This window comes from Colossoma macropomum, unplaced genomic scaffold (genome assembly GCF_904425465.1).
Source record: "Colossoma macropomum unplaced genomic scaffold, Colossoma_macropomum, whole genome shotgun sequence".
NCBI classification, from domain to species: domain Eukaryota; kingdom Metazoa; phylum Chordata; class Actinopteri; order Characiformes; family Serrasalmidae; genus Colossoma; species Colossoma macropomum.
Window position 1 is genome coordinate 26,353,269 of NW_023494809.1, and position 23,053 is coordinate 26,376,321.

Below are 23,053 nucleotides of genomic sequence, written 5' to 3' on the forward strand. Positions count from 1 at the left end.
AATTAAAAGAGCAACAATGTCAACCCAACCTGACACCACACAAGATTCACTCAACTCATAAGCTAACCGATAGCTGGGACACGACACAAAATATTGAGTGGAAATACTGGTTAATTACATTCAACAGAATAGGACCATGTAACTCGACCAAGAAATACAGGAAAGCATGTGCTGGTCTTGTGAACAGCAGGATGACAATAATGAGGGCTTATTTTTTTGCCCAGTCACAACCTTCCTGTTCAGAAGGCCACTGTGTGTTGCTTAGCAATATAGCTTTACATTTGTTTAGAGAAATTAGGCCACTACAGAAGAAGGGGGGGGGGATCATAGGCTGGTAAAATCATTAAACTGTTAAATTCCCTCACCAGCCTCCACTTGGTGATTATTAAAACGTGCAGACATACAACACAAACAATACAGTGGGCCTAATGTGTTGTGGGATCAGTAACATTACCTTTACATCCAGAGCACTGAATGAAAAAGTTGATAAGATCCAGAAGAGCCATGTCTCTGTCCTGCTTGTACGACTCGATCCAGTCATCAACAACTGACTGTAAATACCAAATGGGTTTTTATTAGAATAACATCAAGGGTAATAAACAAAACATCACTATTATTATTATTATTATTATTATTATTAAACAAATGCTTTCTGCTAAACGGTGTGAAAATAAACATAAAAAAAACTATGAAAGCTGTTGAGGCACCAGTCCAACCCTTTGCCAATGACAACAAAAGCATGTTGTAATTTTAAATCGTTTCTCACTCGCAGCTTGTTGAAACAAAATTCTGTTAAAATTTTAATTAACATTGAATAATTGAAAACATTGAAGAGGAAATATTTTATTATGATCTGAATGTGATGAAACGTTATTGTTTATACAGTGTTTTGCAGAAAGAATTTAACATTTAACTTTTAGATAATAATAATAATAATAATAATAATAATAAATGTTTTAATTAAACACTGAGTTAAAGAGATACGTTTTTAGATGCTTCTTAAAAGTGAGCACTGAGATTGACTGTCTAATAAAAGGTGAACTGAGCTCCATAGTTTAGAAGCAGAATAACTGAAAGAGTCTCTCAATGTTTTCTGTATTTTACAGAAGGTGTTTGCAGAAGGTCAGTATCTGCAGATCTGAGATCATAAACAGACAGAGACTCTGTGATGTAAACAGAGCTTTAAGGTCATTTAGAGCCTTAAAAACTAGTAGAACTTTAGCAGAACTACAATAAAATGCAAAAAAATGTCAGTAGTGTAGACCCAAAGCTGTCGTTACAGAATGTGAGTCAAATGTAAATGTAGTTTATGATGTAATCATGACTTTAATTGTGTAATTACATTTAAACAGCTCAAGAATGTAACCTAAAGGCTCCAGAGCGAATGTATTTCAGTGTTACCTGCATGGCACTCTTGCCCAGTTTGACCACTTCAAACAGCGTGGTGGGGTCTCCTCCTTCTCCATTTTGCTGGGCCATGCCATTGGGCCTCCTGCCCCCCTTGTCAACTGGAGACTTGCGGGCCTTCTTATTGGACGCCTGCTGTACGAGCAAAAATTTCACAGTTTCAAACTCCAGTCCTAGAAGGCTCTAGCACTGTACAGTTAACACTGTACATACGTTCCCTGCTCCAACAGGCAGCTCTGTAGGTAATTACCACAAAAAATATAGACAGATGTATAATAAAGTTGAACTGCCTTGAAAATGAGTTGAAAATGTGTCCTGCTTTACTACAAAGCTCAGAGTTAATCATATGTGCCATTATTCAGTGGTACAAGATAAATCAACACACAGCATACTGCTTTCATGGACACTAAAATACCATCACTGCATTTTTTACTGCAGCGCCGTTAAACAAAGATTTATCAGGGAAGCTTTTCTCCATGAAAGAAATATTGATAAAAATCGAATTCAGTCAAGAATGAATGTGCAGTGCAGTGCAGTGCAGTGCAGTGCAGTGCAGTGCAGTGCAGTGCAGTGCAGTGCAGTATCTTATACATTCTTTTCTCAATAAAACATGGAGTGTTTTTACATGCACTCAATAATACGATCAGAATCAGATTTCTGCAGTTATCTGATTATTCAAATGGTCATTTAAACAGCACACTCTGATTTCTTAGATCGGAGTAAGGTCTAGAAATCGGATTAAAAAATCCGATGAAGAGAGCTGGATTTCAGCTCAGTAATCAGATTTTTGAATGCATGTAAACTCTTACTCTGATTTCTTTCAGATTTCTCAGTCTGTTCATGTGCGAAAACAGACGGTGATACCGGAAATAAGCGAGCATCATCACCGCAAGACACTTGGAAAACTTCACAGCAACACACAATTAGAGCGACACTGAAACTAAATACATGCTTGACCAAATGAAGGATTTAAATATTTTTCATCTTCTAGATGATGTGTGTCATATTTTCAGGTAAAGTGATTCGATGTCTTAAAAAAATTAAGTACCTGTAGGACAAGCTGCAACATGAAGTTTGAGTTTTATGTTACGTTTACGTCACGTCTTCTTCTGTGAGTTTATTGGCTGGTTGCAAAGCAGAAATCTGATTACTGTCTGACTCTTATAGACCCGGAGTTTCCCCTTTATCTGATTAAGTGCATGTAAACGCATGGATCGGATTTCTGACAAAATCTGATTTTCTGCAGTTATCGGATTATTAAGTGCATGTAAACAAACTCAGTGTGATCATTTCCAGGGATAAAAGGTTAAGTCTCTATCATGATATTACACTTCTATCTGGGTGCATGCCTGATGTGAACAGAAGAGAAATAAGAAAAAATTATTGTGAGTGGTCTCCATACCGGTGGTCTCCCTGGCCTTCCTCTCTTCTTCTTGCCTTTTCCCTCTCCAGTGTCATCCAGCTCACTAACACTGAGGCTCAGACTCACTGTGTCTCCCTGACCAGACTCGTTAGACGAGTCCCTACAAACAAACACAAACATGCTTAAAATGAAAGCTACAGCAGTTGTACAGAATTATAGCATCAAACTACATGACATAAGTTGATCATTCTACCTCAACATTTCTATAAAATTAATTACAGCTCTGTGAACAGTCTTTTTAATAGGGTTTTTACTTACTGCAGAACAGGGAACTCTGAGTTAATCATCTTGGCTCTTTACTGAGGCGAAAGGTATTTATTATAGACACTTTGTCCAGAGCAGGAGCGAAGGTGTTAGAGACAGTCCCCCTGTCTGTCCTGGTCTCCAGTAAGATGATTCAGATAGAACAGGCAGCGAGCACCTCCATAAGATCACATAACCTGAAAAAAAATAAAAATAAACAGAAATATGGGACCTTGGTTAAAACGCAAGTACAGAAAACAATCTACTAGGGGGGGGGAAGCATACATAGCCAAAAAATAGTGATCGGCACACACATCACACAGGCTGGTTCTTCAGGAACCCTTTAGGAGCACCAGCTGGCCATTTAATGAACTGCAACCAAGCATACGATATACATGAAAGAAATCATTAGAAGGTCACACTCTATTTCATTAATCAAAACAAATCTAAAATTTAAAATATAACAATAAAAGAGATTTAGTTTTACATGGTGCACAACTCCACTGCAATTTCTCTATAGATAGTTCAACTATTCCATTTATATACAGTACTAATAAAAAAAATGATTACTTAAAACCTTTCAATAATATAAAACCAATGTTGTTGCAAATGCATGAATAAATGATTAATATGATGCTCATCTTCTATAGGTTTTAAACTATTTATAATGAATTTTTTGATGAACAGGTTGTTCTTTCATAATTGAGAAAGTTGAACAACATTAAGGATGAACTTAAAATGAACACAGAATGCTTTATATCTGAAAAACAGTGATTAAATCTCACAAATCAAACAATTATTCATAATTTAATGCCAAGAAATTACTATAAATAGATGTTTCCAGTTTGTTATTGTACATTTACTGTATATTTTTAAACCATGTCATAATTTTCTGTTGGTTTTAAATTGTGAATAAACCACCAGTTAAAGTTGTGGAGTTTTTATTTGCACTCTAATAATTACTACTGTGCAAAAGTTATTAACATGACATTTATACAGCCACTATTGGAACAGAACCTTGTCTGTCCAAAAATTTACATGTGAAGGAAAAAATGCTCTTAAATAACGCTCTTATATCGAAATTCAATAGAAGTTAGTGCAAGATTGCTGCTGAGTGAATTTAAGATCGGTTCTATTGCTCCATTCATCATGAAATTTCTTGAAATTTCAATTCAAATAAGTTGGTTGGATGCCAGTCATCAAACAGCTGAACATGTAACTACTGTGGTCATACAAGCGTGATTTCTTTTTCTTTTTAGAGAATTAATTTCCAAAAATTACTCTCCATGTCAAAAATTCTCATGTCCATTAGTTTAAAAATGTTTTGGTTCAGGTTGTCGAAGGATTATTGACAAAGTACAGGGATTAGAAACGCATTTATTTACACCTAACTGCCTTTAGCAGCTTAAATCAAATAGCTTTGTACTTTCACCATCCACAATAACAACACAAATAATTCTGCACATTCATAAAAACCCATGTGAATAAACGCTGCGATAAAATCTTTCTCTTAAGGAGGCTGCAAAAAGTCTGTCTCCATATAAACATAACTTTTACAAATGCGTATTTTCTCAAAATGTGTGGGTAACACTTTCTGTAAAGAGGCAAACAAAAGTCTGGAAACCCCAAAACAGAATGGGCTGCAGTAATAGCTTCTAGCCACTAGGGGCAGTGCAAGCCACAAGTTTTTGACCAGAAGCAGCAAAAGGCCCCAAATCACTAGAAATAATTACAACATGCATTGAAACCAGGTTAAGGGTTTGTTAACATATTTTTGGGACAATATTACTTCACTTGACATTGTGATCTGCGGTACACACAATGATTTCTCTTTGAGAAGACGTGGGCCGACAGTAGGGGGCAGACTGAGCATGGTCTTTCACTGTTGCTGTGGAAACAGATGAATCAGGAGGGTTCTCCACTGACTCAGTGCCTTTTTGTTTAAAGGTGGAACGAGAGTGAATTAACACTGAAACAAAAGGTGCTTTATTTCCATCTCATCTGAGGGTTTATATGGAGAACGTTCGGCTTGCACGCCATCCCGGCGCAGGCTCGGCTGCACCTCTGTCTGGGGTCAGTGTTCAGCTGACACTAGATGGCTCTCCACCTCCAGAGGAGTGTGTGGAGGAGAACAGCGTTTCTCTGGATACTGAGAGCACAACCCATTCGTGTTTCCCTCTCTAGCAATCAGTAAGCAGTGCTTGTGCAACTCAAACCTATTCGTCTGGGTAGCCACGATGGGTGAATGTCACAGCTGGCAGTCCAAAACACACGTAAATAATGAGCAGCGTGGTCGGCAGATGAAAGAACGGCGGATAAATAGCGAATAAAATCCCTTATACTCGGCTCTATCCTGGTGTTCCCCTCCCCCCACCCCCTCTAGACTGGGATATACGGCCAACCAGGCAGGCTGGGCTTTTGCAAGCACAGTATGCAGAGCGCACAGCTGACTGATAATGTGGTGCTCAATCAATCGATCAGTGGAATGACGACTACTCTAAAAAACCGGTAGCCAAATAAATAAATAATTTGAAGCATGTAATTATTTATATATTTATTTTCCTACAGTGTTGACTTGGTATGCACAGCATAGACCAATAGATCAATTTCAGTTTCAGAGGTGGCTATGAACTTCGCACCTCCAAAACGGTAACTTTACAGGAGAAGGAAAAAACCTACTTCACTTTTAATGCAAGTCAATGGAACCAGACTTTTTTTCCAAGTAATTTTGGGCTGTTTCTGTTGGCCCATCCTTCATGAAATTTGCACACAATGTAAAGGCCAACAGGCAATTTCAAATGATATCAAAAACTGAAAAACGACAAAAATGGAGATGCAAGGTTTTCTTCCGACAGCAGCGATACGGAACGCTCTCCTCTAAGAGTCAGTGCTGACCAAAAAAAAGGGCTTTTAGAAAGCTTATCTTTGATAACTTGAGAGTTGTGCTAGTACCGGTATCAACACTGATCTTCAGTTTCAGCAGTATTATAACAAGCCCAGTGTATTAGTCACACTTTAAGCCGTACTTTGGATTAATAAAGTTACTATATTTACATACTGAATGTCAATACATACCAACTCTAGGTGTACAGTCATATCTACCTACCTGAGAATGTAAATACATACAAAGTTATGAAAAAGTTGTGCTGATACTGGTACCAACACAGTTTTTCAATATTAGAATTAATACTACATCCATTCTATTCCAAAAAATGGCAGTGTCCCTGTTAACAAGCAGTTTGTTCTTATTTTCCTTTCTATTTTGTGAACTTTACATATCGCCGCTATTGGAAGAAAACCTTGTATCTCCATTTCTGACATTCAGTTTTTGACATAATTTGAAAATCCCTGTTTCCCTTCACACTGTATATAAATTTCACAATGAATGGACTAAAAGAAATGACCCAAAATGACTTGGGGAAAAAAGTCTGGTTCCATTGACTTACATTAAATGTAAAGTAGGTTTTTTCCTTCTCCTGTAAAAGTTACCATTTTGGAGGTACGAGGTTTTCTTCCAACAACAGCGATACGGTGTCCAAGATCCTGTCTGTAAACTGCGATGTATGTAACTGCCTGAAAAAAGCTGAAAATGGCAAAAAATTGGGTCATTTCTTTAATTTTGATAAATTAAATTGGCAATATTGAATTTGATCAATATCGTCCAGCACCAACCAAGGTATGTACAAGCTTTGCTACTTCATGTATTTATTTCTCTAAAAACAGTGAACTTGCTCACACTTTAGGCCACACTTTGGTTAATACGGTTATTCTGCCACCATCCTGAATCCCAGTACACACAACTCCAGGTGTACCTACAGGTCCACCTAGTGACAAGGCAAATACATAAAAAAAAATATGAAAAATGGTAGGACCGCTCCTTGGACTTTATTAAACAAATAGTTAACCACTGCCACAACCTGGTTACTGAACGATTCCTTTGCATGCCTCATATTTACACACGTGGACTGATAAGCCTCATTACTTCCATCTCAATCAGTGTAGACAGGTTCCAACTGCAGTGTAGCAACACATGGCAGGACTGACTTGACTAATCAGTAAAATGACATCATCACATGACATGACAGAGGTGCCAAGCTGGAGTTTTGTCAAGAACATCAAAGCTGACATCTCTCTTTCTTCATTTGAGAAGTATGAGAGGCACATCAGGACTATGAAAGACTAAAAAATACAGCTTTTAATAGGAACGTTTCAGAGCATCTCTTTAAGCCCGACTCCTGGCTGAGAGCAGCGCCTTCATACTGCTGGGTTTGTGAGATATCCAATTATCCAAAAGCCTGACATCTCCTTTAAAAATGAATACACGGCTCCTGAAGCTAAGTAGAATCAGACATTACTGCTCCGTTCTGCTTCGAGGTCAGAGTGAAAATAAGCACTTCAGCGAACACACACACACACACACACACACACACACACACACACACACACACATACACAGTGACTGTGTGTGAGAATATGCATGGGAAAAGGTGGCAAGGAGGGAAAAAAAAAAAAAAGACTCCAGCTACTTCCAATTTCATCTTATGGAGGTAATTTTCTTCCAGTGGTTTTCTGTCGTAGCATTTAATACTCAATGGCCTCAACCGTGACATCACAGTGACATCAGAACAGTATCAGTCTATTATGGAAAGAACGCCTCATTTCAAACACAAATTTCCTAATTTCTGAACATGCTACTGCATAACTCAGGACATGATATGGTACAGCTGTTAGTTACGACTCAAAAACCACCATATTCGAGATGTTGACCAATTTTTTTCTGTTTTCCTGATCTGGGATATTTTAAATCAATTAATTTATACCTACTCATTTACTGATTCTATTTCTTACGTAGTTATTCGTTTTCTGTGTGTTTGCTTAATACTTGTTTGCTCTTCAATGTTTTATTGGCCATAATTGTAATTGTTTAATGGAAAAACTTGCAAAACTCAAGTATTATTCACTATCCATGTAGTATGCTGCACTAAACCCCAGGACTTATAATTGCCCTCTCCGTAATGAACCGTTTAGTGGCTCAGTGTCTTTAAGTACTGACGATATCCAGTGTGCTCAGAAAATGATAGTGATGTAAATCACAATAGCAATAAAATATGGCCATGCTGCCACCCCCAGCTGTCGGTTGGACGTCTTCTGTCCAAGGGTGATGAGCATGGGAACAGATACCAGTCCATTATTTTCCAACCTGAAGCGCTGTATCCAGATGTTACTAAGGAACTCATGACGACTGGAGCTCCAAAAGAGAAGCGCTGCAGCTAGAGATGTTAATGTTCAAGCATGCTGTCCGACACGGTGCAATGATTCCTGCACTGTAACACCAAACGCAATTCCTCATGCAATTAATTACACAAACACAAGCCAGCTTCTCAGTGAGCTTTGTTCATGGGGCAATACACAGCTAAAGGAATAAAGCCTGACCAGCTCGGCTCTTGCTACATCTAAACCATCCCTGCAACCTATTACTTACCTAGGATGAGGCAAGTTCTTGGCCTGTCTATTTGCAACAAATGAGGCCAGATGAACAACAGATACAACTGGGCAATTCAAATCACAAGCACGGAAAGAGGATGAGACTCGTCCACGAAAGAAGGGAAAAAACAAAATTGTGTCATCCAGGAAGTGTAAATTACAGCCCTTTCATTATTTACACTTCTAAATAGCTTCAAACCAGTGTGGCTTATGAACTAGATGAACTGCAATACATTTCAAGCATAACCCCATTTAAATAAAGATCATAAATATCTGACCACTTTACATTTCACACACACACACACACACACAATATATATATATATACATATATATACATATATATGTATACACACACACATACATGACGAAATATATGATTTAAATGACAAAGAAAACAAAATAAATATCTTAAAATGTATAATGAAAGTTGTTGTCCCCAGGAGTCATGTCACTGGTGTTACTGCATAACAAAGAATCTCTTATTTTGTATTAAAAATCACACTGATGGCATCACTTTACTTCCTTTTACCTGTTTTCTGAGGATCTATGCACACGGTGAGTCCACTGTGTCTTTCAGTTATCAGAGATTCTCATTTAGCTCATGATTTCATATGAAGCTTTTAGCTGACGTCACTGGTGTGACCTACATTTATTCTGAGGTAATTGTGAAAAAAAGAGAATACAGATGGATTAAATTACATATTTTAGTGGATATTCCATGACTGACAACATGTGGTTTGATGCTCTGTAGCAGCCATTCTGCAAAATGCATTTTTCATTAAAAATGTCTCTGGTGTTACCTTTCTCATGTGTAACACCAATGAGGATCGGTAACACCAGTGACTCCTATGGAGAGACAGAAAAGTGGACGTTTCTGTACAACGACCCAAATATATACCAAGAGTTCAATATTCCAAAAGACACAGTTAATTAGAGCAGATGAGGATCCCTTTCACTTGATGATACTCGTCTCTTTGTTTTATCTCCCTGACTCTCACACACACACACATCAAGCACGTTCAAACCTCTCTAATGATCTGTGCAACACTTAAATTTGCTTGACAACTGCCCAGAGACAGACAAAGAGACACAGGTTTGCTGCCAAGCTCAATGCATTATAGATCAAAATCAGTCTCAGTGCATCAGTGCAATCAAGAGCTAACATGCCAGTGGGACTCAAACAGACACACAGAAGTTTCAAACATGAAGCCCTAAAGATATTAGCATGGAGTAAACCAACTACAAATTCGCTTAAACTGAGCTTCAAAAGTAGAACCAAATTACCCAACAGTGGAACATGTATTGTCAATGAAACCGGAATAAAACTAGAGATGAAATCAAAAATTGTCTTAGAGACACAGCAGATAATGTAACAGCTGCCGTCTCAAACCTGTGCATTTAACAGCCTATCAGTTACGCTCCGCTGAACGATTCAATCCCCACGGTTAGTCCTCGACCTATAAGTCTATTTATTTACACTGTACTTGGAAAAGATACAAGAATTGTTAAAGCCTTTGATAGTTTTTCAAAGGAAAATTAATGTAATTGGATTTACATGAGTGGATCTCTGCTTTTACAACACTGTGGAGCTGAACACCAAATTTCACAATGAAATTACTGATGAAACTCTCAAAAAGTGATTTTCATACCATAAAATGCTTTCCGCTTGTCATACTTAACATACGTTTATCCACATCCTATTAGTGGCATACATGAAGAGCGACGACTAAAAGTAACATGGAGGAAATGCATTTCCATCCCTCTAAATCTGATGTACCATCACCTTCTGTACGCCTTGAGCAGCCTCTGATACTAAAGCTGTAACCTACTGTCGAATTCGCTGATCTGTTCTATTTAGCTACTTTAGCTAATATGAAATCTGAATTGTACGAAGTCAGAACAAGTCCATGACTCTTACTGTAAGGACGACTCCTGGTAAAAAAGCTTCAACCATCAAAAATCACTCATCAGAAGACTGAATTAAGTATCTGAACGCTGCATCTTCCAACGGAAAATTTCACAGACTCCCACATTTAGGCAGCTGCTAGTTTACAAAGACTTTGTTTATGCTAAGGAAGTTGTAATGAGAGAGATATCCACGGTTTATGCCATATCGCCACAACTAGGTAAACAAAATCTTGAATCTTGAAATCTTGACTAAACCTCTCAGTTGTCTACTGAGTTATCGGAAGTCACAGTTTCTGAGTGTATTTGTTTATGAGTTACGGCAGAAGATAAACACTCAAAATACCAACACTAGGCCTATATGCAGATGTAGGTAATCCAGGTCTAAAAAGTAAAAACCCTCCCCAGGATTTTGTTCCAACTGCCTGAACACCTTTGCTGCTGGTATGAGCAAATTAGAGAAGTCAAGCAGTTGGAACAAAATCCTGGGGAGGGTTTTTACTTTTTGGACCTGGATTACCCACCTCTACCTATATGTCCTATCAGCAACTAGTCAGCCAGGTAACCGAAGTATTTGAAAATGACACATTTTCAAATAACTTAAAAGAAGGAAAAAAATATATATGAAGGAAAAATATATATGAGACAAGGCAGAGCAAATATGAGATCATGTAGTTAAAGCACCACCTCTTTAATTTGACTTAAAATCTGTACCAGAACCAAGATGTGGCATGACACCAACAGATAAACAACAATTTTATATTCTGTGCTTTCCATCATATGGCAAATCACCATTCTTAGAGTCTTTTTGTCATGATCTTACTAACTAACCAGCTCTCTAGAGAGCTAAAAGCAGAGCTTTGCAAGCACCATCATATAGGTTGCATCTTAAGCCAACACATGATAAAACATTGGCTCAGCTGTTCAATATGACACAAAGGAAAGGCAGATATGTAGGACACTGGAACAAAAGCAATACAGCTGCGAAATATAGGGTAATTTAACCATGATCACAATGCTGGCCAGCAATATGACAAAGCAAACGGCTGCAATACAATGCACTCCGTTTGAGAAGGCTGTGTCTGGTGGACAAATCAAAAGGCTTTGCAAAGCTACTGGGGGGTGAAATGCGAGCCTGTTACTCAGCGCATCCATAATCCTTAGGCTGTAATATACAGCAGTTTAAACGATTGCAACGTTTAAACATCAACGCAGGAATGTGTTTCATTTAAAATATTCAGTCACCACAGAGGCGGGGCGTACGGCGCTCTCTCTGTTCATGGGGCCGTCAACCCGCGTCCATTGATCCCAGTGGCGCGGCCAATGAAAATCAAGACAGGGAGCATCTGACCAACGGTGAAGGTGTTGCCATGGCAACACCAGCCTTGTGGAATACATGTCATGCATCTGAATAGCTCACCCAATTAAAAAATAAAAGCACTACACAAGTGAACAGGTCATTTTTGCCAATACTGTAAAAAATGAACAAATTATAAGATTATGTAAAACATCACTATAGAAGAATCTTTCAAAAAGGCCACTTCCAGCCAGGCCACTAATGGAAATGGAGAAAAGGAAACAGCTAAACTGCAGCCTCCTGTGGGAGCAGACTCTAAAGGCTATTTGCCACCGTCTCGTCAGAAGTAACCAAGTGATAAAGCTTCTACTTCTCTGCTCACGTCCCCTCGAATTTTACAGCACACTTGCTGCTGAGCTAAAGAAAGAAACAGCCGCCGCGGAGCACGGCCGCAAATGTGTCCGAGATGAACGACAAAAGTAGGTGCGCCGTGTCGAGCCTCGCATTGTGCTCTAATTAAAGTATTTACTCTTCACTGTGCTCCCAGAGGGCCGGAGCCAAGGACAGAGATGCAGCTGCATATGAAATTGGATTTCAAGGATGCAAGCAAGAGAGTATAATTCTCACTGAAGAAGTGAACTGGAACACACTGGAAATGTATAAGCTCAGGAAAAAAAAAGTCACATGGTTTAACTGTTCTACTCAAGAAATTTTGTACTACTCAATTCAAAAATTACTCTTTTGAGGCGCTTATATTTCATTTCTCACACCTGCAACCAGTTTAAGACAGTCTTAGCCTACAGACCTAAAGGTAACCGCACTGCGAACTGATGTACCTCAGCTGTAGCGTCTGTAGAAGAAAGTTTAAAGCACCGAAACAAAAGCGAAAGCATTCAACTCACATGTGATAACCAATCTTTTCAGGGTATGAAATTCTGATCTGCAGATATACATTGATAGGAGCCGAGACCTACTCTTGGACAAAATGAAAGCACAATTGCAGACTTTGAAGCTAGTATTGTCCATCCAAGCAGGACTTTAGCCAGCATAACAAACCTATTAGAACAAGGAAGGATGCAGACTTAACATCACCTGCCTTCCTGAACAACATCAGACTCAATCTGTTATGTGCTCCATACTTCTGCTGGAGACTATATTTAGCAGACTTTACAGACTTTTCTAGTAATATTTGTGTTCATTCATCTGTTAGTCATGCAGAGTATTACAAACTAAACGCACGCAGATGCTGTTGCCAGCACAGTGACATCTGCTTAACATTGCTGGACTGAATACTGTATCACTAGCCTCAATTTTCAGGTGGGATTATAAAGTAAGACTCAGCTAGACGAGCCAAAACTCAAAGGGTTGTCTGCTCCCAGATACAGATTAGGCCTAATCTGGGACTAAATCACTGTGCCAATGGCAAATCGTCATTGGAAATTCCTTTCCGTCTAGGTTTAGTCTTATTCTACGTCTAGGATGCTGGCCCAAAGTGAAAGAGTAATATATAATGGACATTTCAATCACACCGTCTTGATTACTATCTCAATTCATGCAGCTAAGAATATCCAGCTTTGTAAAGAATCCCAGTGGACTCCACTCAACGCAGCACCACACTGGAATCATATAGCCTTTTCCTACAAGGAAAGAGAGTCTGTGTATCATGCAAAAGGCTATTATTTCTTCCTAATGAATCCTGTCAATCAGAAAGTTCCCAGCCAAGTGCGGTGGCCCGAACTCACCAGACTGCACTGGCACCAAACTCTGAATTAGGCCAAATATAGAACATATGGCTTGTGCAAACAAGATTCAGAGCATTACCGGTTATCCTAGGAATATGATTCTTTAATTAAATCCACACATGCCAGAAATCAAAGATTTGATCAGCGAAATAGCCAGAATTTACCACATTTGCAAGCAGACAGCCATGTGGGTTTATTATTAATCTTATTTTTAAGACTTTTCTTGGAATAAAAACAAAAAATACAAAAAACATGGCATTATCTTGAAGGTACGCATTCGCAAGCAGTTTCAGAATATCTATACTAGATGTCTCCTAAACTAACAACTCTACAATACCAGTTTAAACTGTGCATAGATCGACTGAAGAGTTCAAATGCAATACAAAAGCTAATCCATCAAAGCTCACACTGCAACACATACATTATAACAGAATAAAACATGCTCTAATTTGTGAGAGCAGCTCACAAAAGCCATAAATACGCATAAAAACACTGAAACCTACAGGGCAAGCACACCAAATCTTACTATGGCAATAGTGTGTGTCAAAAAGTAAAGCTTATACACAGAGGCAGTGTCCAGAGAAGCTGTGAGAAAGACACTGATGATAATCAACTCTCATACCAGTAGAACAACTTCTGTGAAAGAAGACCTGCAACACTACACTGTTAACAAAAAGCGTTCTGTATTGGAGTAAAACAAAAGGTTCCACGCCAACAGCGGAATCCCTTATTGCGCAATACAGAAAAATGTTTCTTAACATATATAACAGGTTTTCCACCCTAGAGAAGAACTAATCCATGTGAAGAACTATTTATTCAAAGGAGGCTTTGAGTTGTCATGGATCGATCTATCTAGGTATAGATATATATATATACACATAAATACATACAGTACACCGTAAAAGTAGTGACCACCTTTTTGTTTGTTTTATTTCCAGTCAAAACGGCCATCAAGTGTAAGCTAATCATTTTTCAGTGTTAGAAAAAAGCAGGAACCACATCAAACAGACAACTACACGAAAGCTCCCAACACTAAGTCTGTCAAAACTATCAGTGTTTAATTTGTGCACACTTAGTGTTCACTCGACTGTCACTTTAACTGTTTAAAAAAAAGAGAATTTCAACTAATAAAAGGTGTTCAAAATAGTGTCGCTAACATTACCAGACACACCAGGTTTTCCACCATAAAGAACAACCATTTATCACCACTTAAATATAACCAGTGCCTTTACTAAAGAACCCATGGACCATTTTTAATAAGTCTGTGCAGAAAAATTTTTTATATGAAGTCTTAAAACACACACACACAAGTATTTTGTGAACTCTGTACACATTCATTTCACCAGCTCTGCTCCTCAGCAGGAGCCCATTTAAAAGGGAACTCCACTGATTTCTCAAAATGTGTGTGTGATTAAACGGTTTACAATCTAAATAAAGTCATTCAGAGTGGTTTGGTGTGAAACGCTCTATTCTACAAAAACTTACCAAGTCAGAACTGTTCACAGTGGTGGTCATAGGAACCAGACGTCTGAAGCGTTTAATGTCTCTAAAAGCTCCCTCACAGAAAGTCAGAACATTATATGGGTAAGGATTTGGCCCAAAACCTCAATTTCTATAAGCCATTCATTCAGGGCGATGGGAGGCAAAACAGACCCCAAAGACTCTGTTGTTCACTGTTTTACTATGATCAACATCACATACATTTAAACAAATTCAGAACACACATGTAGGTTCACTGTTCATCATACACAGCTAATAACATGGCAATTTTTGAACTGTAGACAATGCGACCCCTGGTTCCTGTCACCACCACTGTGAAGACATCTGAGATGGCAAGTTTCTCTACAATGAATCATTTCACAACAAACCACTCTGAATGCCTTTGTTTACATATCGATGACTGAATTATACAGACATCTTGAAAGATTGGTGGCATTCCCCTTTAAAACTATGACTTCAAACAAAAACAAACACTACTGATATGTAATAATAATAATAATAATAATAAGGCACATAAGGTGACATGGTGATTGTTTTTAATAAGGCACGGCCACAAATTAACACACTGAGTACACAAATTACTATACTGAGTACATGAATTTAGTGCTGAACGGTTTTGGGGAAAATGTTTAATTTTTCTGGCTAATATTGTAATTGTGTTTTTTTCAGGCCTGTTTCTGGCAAAGAACGAAATATCCAAATTTTGAAGCTTGAACGCTGAGTGTGGCAAATACCAGTTAGTTGTGATGGTTGTCAATATATCAAACATGGGTGTTTTGTTGCTTCTGATTGGTCTAATTTATCTACAGGCAGTTCAAAAGTTGTGTTACCTGGTTAAAGTTTCTCCATTTTAACCTTAAGACAACATTGTCATAGGGTACCAATGTGCTACACTGAAGCCACAATTTAATATACTGAGGCCACAAGTTAATATATTAAGGATACCAATTTGCTATGCTGAAGCCACAAATTAATATATTGAGGCCACAAATTAATATACTGAGGGTACCAAGTTGCTATACTGCGGCCACAAATTAATATATTGAGGCCACAAATTATTTTAGTAAGGCCACAATTTCCTATACTGAGGCCACAAATTATTATATTAAGGCCACAATTTTCTATACTGAGGCCACAAATTATTATATTAAGGCCACAAATTAATATATTCAGCCCACAATTTGTTATACTGAATCCATGCATTAATATGTTGAGGCCACAATTTGCTATACTGAAGCCACAAATTCATATATTGAGGGCACTAATTCGCTATGCTGAGGCCAAGAGTTAGTCAAGACCTCGTGGCCTCAATATATTAACTCGTGGCCACGTCTTATTAAAAAACAATCACCATGGTGCTCCATAACAAAGTTGTCAAAAGCGCTGGCGAAACTTTCAAAGCGGACTCGGAGCGAATAAACCCCCTCAGACAGCTGTGTGAACACAAAGCTACCAGCTGCCGAGCTGAGCTGAACTCCTCCTTCCTCCGAAGGGGGAAAAAGTCCACCAAGTGTTTACCCGCTAAAATTTGGCGCCAGCGAGGTTTTGTCAGGACGAAAGCAGAAAAGAAAGGGGCGATGCGCAAATGGCAAAGCCAGGTTTGTTTATTTGAATCAAACGCGGGTGAACATGTAGTCCCGGCCCCTCGACACCCTCGGCCAGCAAAGTTTCAAGTTTTCGCCCTCCGAATTGAATTGTTCGGTGCTGTGAGAGGCTGAACTGCTAGCTGGTTAGCTTAGTAGAGAACTCCTCAAAACAGAACTAACGGTACTGGAAAGAGGGGTCAGCAAAGCTCGGCTCAAAATGACCACGGCCAGCACAAGCCTGACCACAGACGGGCTTACAAACTGGTATCTGAGCTAAGAAAATGTCCACTGTTTAAGAGGGAAAGGCGATAAATCTGACCAATCTGCCAGCGCTAGCCAGGCTAGCTTAGCATCTCCACAGCTCACAATCACAATAGTGTCTGAGCAGAGGACGAAGCCTCTCATTCGCCAGCTTTCTTGTTCGAATTCTCCCGTTCCACCTTAAATGGTGCAGCAGTTCCATTCTGGTGCCTGAGGCGCCAGAATGGAACTGCTGCACCATTTAAGGTGGAACGGGAGAATTCGAACAAGAAAGCTGGCGAATGAGGGGAAAACGGCGGGAAGCGCGAGCGCGACGGTGTGCAGCGTCCAGCGCAGAGAAACCACCGTTCGGGACGAAACCCGTTGCTTTCCCCGACGTTTTACGAACACAGCGGTGGAGGTCAGGCGTAACACTGCCACCGAGAACATGTTGGCTGGCCGTAGAGAGGCGCTCCCATCCCCCATCCACTGGCGCTCTCTCTCTCTCTCCCTCTCTCTCTGCGCGTCCTCCATCTTTGATACGAACTGGTTAGCTCAGCGAAAGATTTAAGGATTGTTCAAAACTCACGCAAACTCACCTTTTGCCCGCCGAAAGAGTCTCCACGGCGCACCCGGGCGATAATTGGTCCAATTTAATGACAGAATACTTTATGTTTTATATTGTAATTTAGACCTCAAGCGGAACCGCGCCTTTCAGGAGAGAAGCAATCCTAAACTGCCATCTGGTGGCATTTACCGCCACGAAATGGCGCAACTCGAGACTGAGCTCGGCTCGCCCCCTGCTGGACCGAGCTAGAGCTGCAGCGCCGCTCCGAGGGACCAATCGGACAAGAGCCAATCCGCAAGATCCCTGCATCCAAATGCACGTGCGGTTTTATAAATGTATAGAAAGCATAGTTTTGTTTTTTTTTTTTAATTACATATTGCTCTTATAAAAAAATTGTTACCTATTTATTTTGTGTGCCAAACAGCACCGAGTAAACCCGTCATATTGAACTGGATGGGGTGGAATATTTATTTTATATAAAAATCTAAATATGTATATATATACTTTTACTTTTAATATATACGTTTACTTTTAATGTAAGTCAATGGAGCCAGAATTTTTTTCCAAGTACTTTTGGGTCATTTCTTTGATTCATTCATCATGACATTTACATAGGGTGTAAAGAGCAATAGGCATTTTTAATCATGCCAAAAACTGAAAAATTACAAAAATGGAGATATGAGGTTTTGTTTTGTGTATATATATATATATTTGTGTGTATATATATATATATATATATATATATATGTGTGTGTGTGTAATATGTGCATGCAAATGTGTATGTATATTTATGTTTACATATATATATGTATATATATATATATATATATATATATATTTATCTATATCATTATCAAGATAAATTACACCACAGTGCCTCACAGTATGTTCTTGTGAGTATATCGTGGATATTATCAGTAATTAAATAATTAAAATGCTTTCCAACTGCATGTTTGATTACAAAGAGAGCATAATTAGTCATGTTTAATTAGATTTGGAGCAGCACAGTGTGTAAAATGTTGAATACAAGTAATTAAATTCATAGTTTTTGATAATATTTTTAAAACGTGGCTCTCCTTCGTCTGTTCTACCTTATCAGAGGTCAAAAAATAAATATCATGACACATTGTGTGTCATAAAAAACTTTGTGATATTACATTTTGCCATATCACCCACTTTTTAATATATGTATGTATGTATGTGTATATATATACATATATATATATGTGTGTGTGTGTGTATCGATAGACACAGATACATATATATATATATATATATGTATATGTATATATATATATATATATATATATATATATATATATACACACACACACACACACATATCTTCATATCTTCACATCTTCAGCTGTCTGTATTGCACTTTATAACTGTACACAACCCTTAATACAGTGGTATGCAAACGTTTGAACATGCCGTTTGAATTACGTTTTGTTTATTTTCTGAGTGAAAATAAGTTGACACATTCTCTACAGACAACATGCATAGGTTTGGTATTTTTCTGCAAATTATAGTCCATGATTTCCATTTATTTCCTAAATTTAGCATATTAGAAAAAATAAAAGATAAAATATAAAATGTGCCACATTTTATGTTTTATTTTTCTCAATATGTTAAATTCAGCAAAAAGGCAGCAATTGTGCGTTAAAATGTGCAGAAGTGTGCCCTCTGTATTTTCGCTATTTAACAAACCATGTAATTTGATCCATGGGTGCCCAAACTTTTGCATACGACTGTACTTACGGTGTAACTGTCCATTTCACCCACTGCACATTTTGTATATTACTTTTATTATTATATGTATTACTATTTTGCTTACTGTGTATTGAGTAAATATTTTAGAGATGACACTGATAAATATGATAACAGTTTGGATTAAAGTGGAGAAATATTTAGAGAAACATATCCGGTTTTCTTGTTTTAACCCCATTCGGGGAAAAAAACTTTATACCAGGCCGATCTGATGTTGGTTTCAGATTCTGGGATGTTACAGAACAGAGATGTATTTGAATCTACTGATGACACTCTGATATCTTTTGAGGAACTTGTTAATAAATGTGGTGCCTCTCACAAACAATTCCTTTTTATATCTGCACCTCAGGAGTTTTATTGCTGCTAATCAAATACGTTCTTTGAATATTCTTCACGGGAAAAAGTTCAACTACAAAACCTCTTGTAGACAAAACAATTAATATCTAAAGTTTATGATTGTTATCTTCAAACTCAGTCCTCAGAATCTGAATTATTCAAAGCATGGAAAGATGATCTACAGGTGGATTTAATCATTGAAGAATGGAGAACTGCCTGTAAGTAGGCCTCAGTCAGGAAACTCACGCCTCGAACTTCTGCAACATACTGTTAAAGGTTTGGGTGCCCCTGGTCAAAGCACATTTTGTTGAAGTGAAAATAAGTTAACACATCCTGTACAGAGAACACACCTAAAAATGACATTTGCACAGTTTCCTTTTTTTGTGGTGAATTTAACATATTGGGAAAAGAAAAAACATAAAAAGTGTGCCATAACTTTTGCATAGGCCACAATTTTAATGTCTTTTCCCCCAAATATGTAAAATTCCACAAAGAAACAGCAATTAAGCATACAAATGTGCAGAAGAGTGTTCTCTGTAGAGGATGTTTATTTAAGTTTAATTGACCAGAGGAGCCTAAACTTTTGCATATGACTGTATTTGGCTAATAAGAGTCTATTTTACACAAGAAAAGCTAATATTCCAGACCTCTGTCCGAGATGTAGTGAAGGTAAAGACACACTGATCGTAATTGGCAATGTTCAAGAATAGGGGGACTTTGGGATGAGGTTAGATCTACTGTCCAAGATATTGTATCACTTTGGCTGGAGTTGGAGCCGAAACCTTTTATTTTGGGACTTTATTCAAGTGGACAACAAATAAAACCTAATCAAAGAATTCTTATTGATAGCAGCTCTCGTTCAGCAACGTAGGATGGCTGCTCTAATTTGGGAAAGGTTATAATAGGTATAATAAATGGCTTAAAGAACAGGCATGTCATAATTGTTAAATATTCACCTAGTCATAATTATCATAAACATTATTACTAATTTCCACTGTTAGTGAATTGGGTGTGTTTTTAACTACCAGGTTGGAGCAAATACATGTAAATAAAAATGTACTTTCAAGAAAACAACTCAAGTTCAAAAACCTGAATGAAGCTATAAGGCCTTTAGAGGGCAGCGGCGCGTTATGTTTGTTTATTTGAGCTCCAGCCTTTTCAGATGTGAGCTATTAAAAGGGGGATTCCACCCATTTTGCAAACTGTCTCTATAATTAAATCATTAAGATGTAAACAAAGTCATTCAGCCACACAACAGTGGTGATAGGAACCAGACATCTGAAGAATTTAAAGGAGAATGCCACTGATTTTTCAAACTCTCTGTATAATTAAACGTTTAGAATCTAAACAAAGTCATTCACAGTGGTTTGATGTACCCCATCCAAATACCCCATTCTAGAGAACCGTATTGAGTCAGAATTGTTTACAGTGGCAGTGATAGGAACCAGACGTCTGAAAGGTTTAATACCTCTAAAGGCTCCCTCACAGAAAGCTAATAGATGAAATGACAACAAACACGTTGCTTGAGTGCCTGAGATATTGTTTTATGATAGTTTTGAGAAGGTTTTGGACTGAAGCCTATTTTTAAAATTCATTCATGATGAAGGAGTACATGTAGGGTGTTGTCCGGCAAAATAGACCCCAAAGAAAACATGTTTTTGTTCGGATTTACTACTATTTTACCATCAGCAACACTATATAAAAACTCAGAAAACACGTGGAGGTTCACTGGTGGTTTTGGATAGTAAATAAAATGGCTATATTAATGTTGTAGACATGGTGACCCTTGGTTCCTATCACCACCACTGTAAAGAAATCAGAGTTGGCATTTGTCTCTTGATATCACCTTTTCGGATCAAACCACTCTGAATGACTTTGTTTACATCTCAATGATGGAATTGTGTAAAATATTTGAAAAATTGGTGGAATTCCCATTTAATGCCTCTAAAACAGGGTATCCAATCTTGTCCGTACAGGGTGGCTGCAGGTTTTCATTCCAACCAAGTAGAAACATGTGATCAGTTGTTTGAAGGCTGAGACTAACTGATCAAACAAGTGGAATTTTTAAAAGGCAAAATAGATTCCAAAGAAAACTTTTTTTCAGATTTATCACTATTTCACAATCATCAACATTACATATAAAACCTCAGAAGACACGTGTTGGTTCACTGGTGGTTTTAGATAGTAAATAAATGGCTACATTTGCATTTTAGACATCAAAGCCCCTGATTCACTGTACAGAATACACTATAATGAAATGCAAGTCTGTATTTTCATACTTCATATTTCACTATTCATATTTCATACATTTGAGCATTGCAAAAGTTTGTTAATGAAACTTTTATTTAGTAGGCTAATATTTGAGGTGGAATTTCAATAATGGCTGTATATTGTCACTGTCAGAAAAAAAATCCAAAATGATAACTAGTAAGAAGGAAAAAACATTCTTTATTTTTTGTGGAAGTTAATGTGACAAGATTTTTTTCCATGTTATTTTGGTCCTTTTCTATTGGTCCAAAATGTTCATTGGAGTTTTCAAATGATGTAAAAAAGTAAAAATGATGGTTATGTATGACGCAAAAGTGTAAAAAAACACCTATCAGCAAATGTTGAGTCAAATCGCACTCTTTTCATATATCAAATTCTAATTAGACCTGTTGGCTGTTTATACGATAAATATCTATATAAAATGTCTCAAAACTACTAAAGTGTACATTTTTTCTAGCAGTCCAGACTTGCTCATTTTGACTTGCATAGTAATGCATATGCACACAGCAACACCCCATACTAAAGTCTCTAAGTTCAAATATCAGTGGGCAAAATACGGCAGATGTATTTTTCATCTAAATGCTTAGCTATTTTCCTTCAAAGCAGCTCGCCGAATCTACTATGTTATGTTGCTTAAGCAAATAAGTATATCTTAGAGCTGTTACTTGCTATAAGAATGTATTTTTAAAAAATTTTAATTAACATTATTTGATGGAGTCTAGAGATTGTTTGTTCAACAGCATCAACTAAGCATTAATTCATATTCTGTTGTTGCGCAAAAACAGAACACATGATTGAGGTGTGTGGGTCCACCCATGCAAGTTGTTGCGTAGAGGGGAACTCCACATAAAATTACACATAATTAAATGGTTGAGATGTAAACTAAGTCAGAGTGGTTTGGTGGGAGTAGGAACTGTTCACAGTGGCGGTGATTGGAACCAGACGTTCACCTCTAAAATCTCCCTTACAGAAAGTTATTACATTAAAGGGTCAGATGTCTGGCACATTACTTTATGATAGTTTTGTGATAAAGTCTTGGCTTAAAATGTATTTTAATCAGTTCATCGTGGAGGGGTGCAGGGACTTGTAAGACAAAGTAGTCCACTCATCAGCATTAACCTACCTATAGGAACTCAAAAGCTATCTGTACATGCACTGGTGGATTTGGAGAGTAAATGAAATGGCTATATTAGTGTTGTATACATTGTGACCCCTGGTTCCTATCACCTCCACTATAAAGAAATTAGAGTCTGTAAGTTACTCCACAATCAACCATTTCAC

The 23,053-nt window shown here is 37.8% G+C and overlaps 1 protein-coding gene across 2 annotated transcripts in view; it reads right to left on the reverse strand.

Moving 5' to 3' along the window:
- Window positions 1-17,571, reverse strand: part of stag1b (stromal antigen 1b) — a 41,330-nt gene extending 23,759 nt beyond the window's left edge. The window contains exons 1-5 of one of the 2 annotated variants that reach the window (XM_036558330.1): window positions 17,430-17,571; window positions 3,089-3,270; window positions 2,810-2,930; window positions 1,402-1,539; window positions 455-551 (exon numbers count right to left, since the gene is read on the reverse strand). In XM_036558330.1, the coding sequence (XP_036414223.1) occupies window positions 455-551; window positions 1,402-1,539; window positions 2,810-2,930; window positions 3,089-3,117 (385 nt within the window). In that variant the 5' untranslated portion in view covers window positions 3,118-3,270; window positions 17,430-17,571. Of the gene's footprint in view, window positions 1-454; window positions 552-1,401; window positions 1,543-2,809; window positions 2,931-3,088; window positions 3,271-17,429 lie in introns of both variants that reach the window. The other variant, XM_036558329.1, reaches the window with a different exon arrangement.
- Between the last annotated feature and the right edge of the window lie 5,482 nt (window positions 17,572-23,053).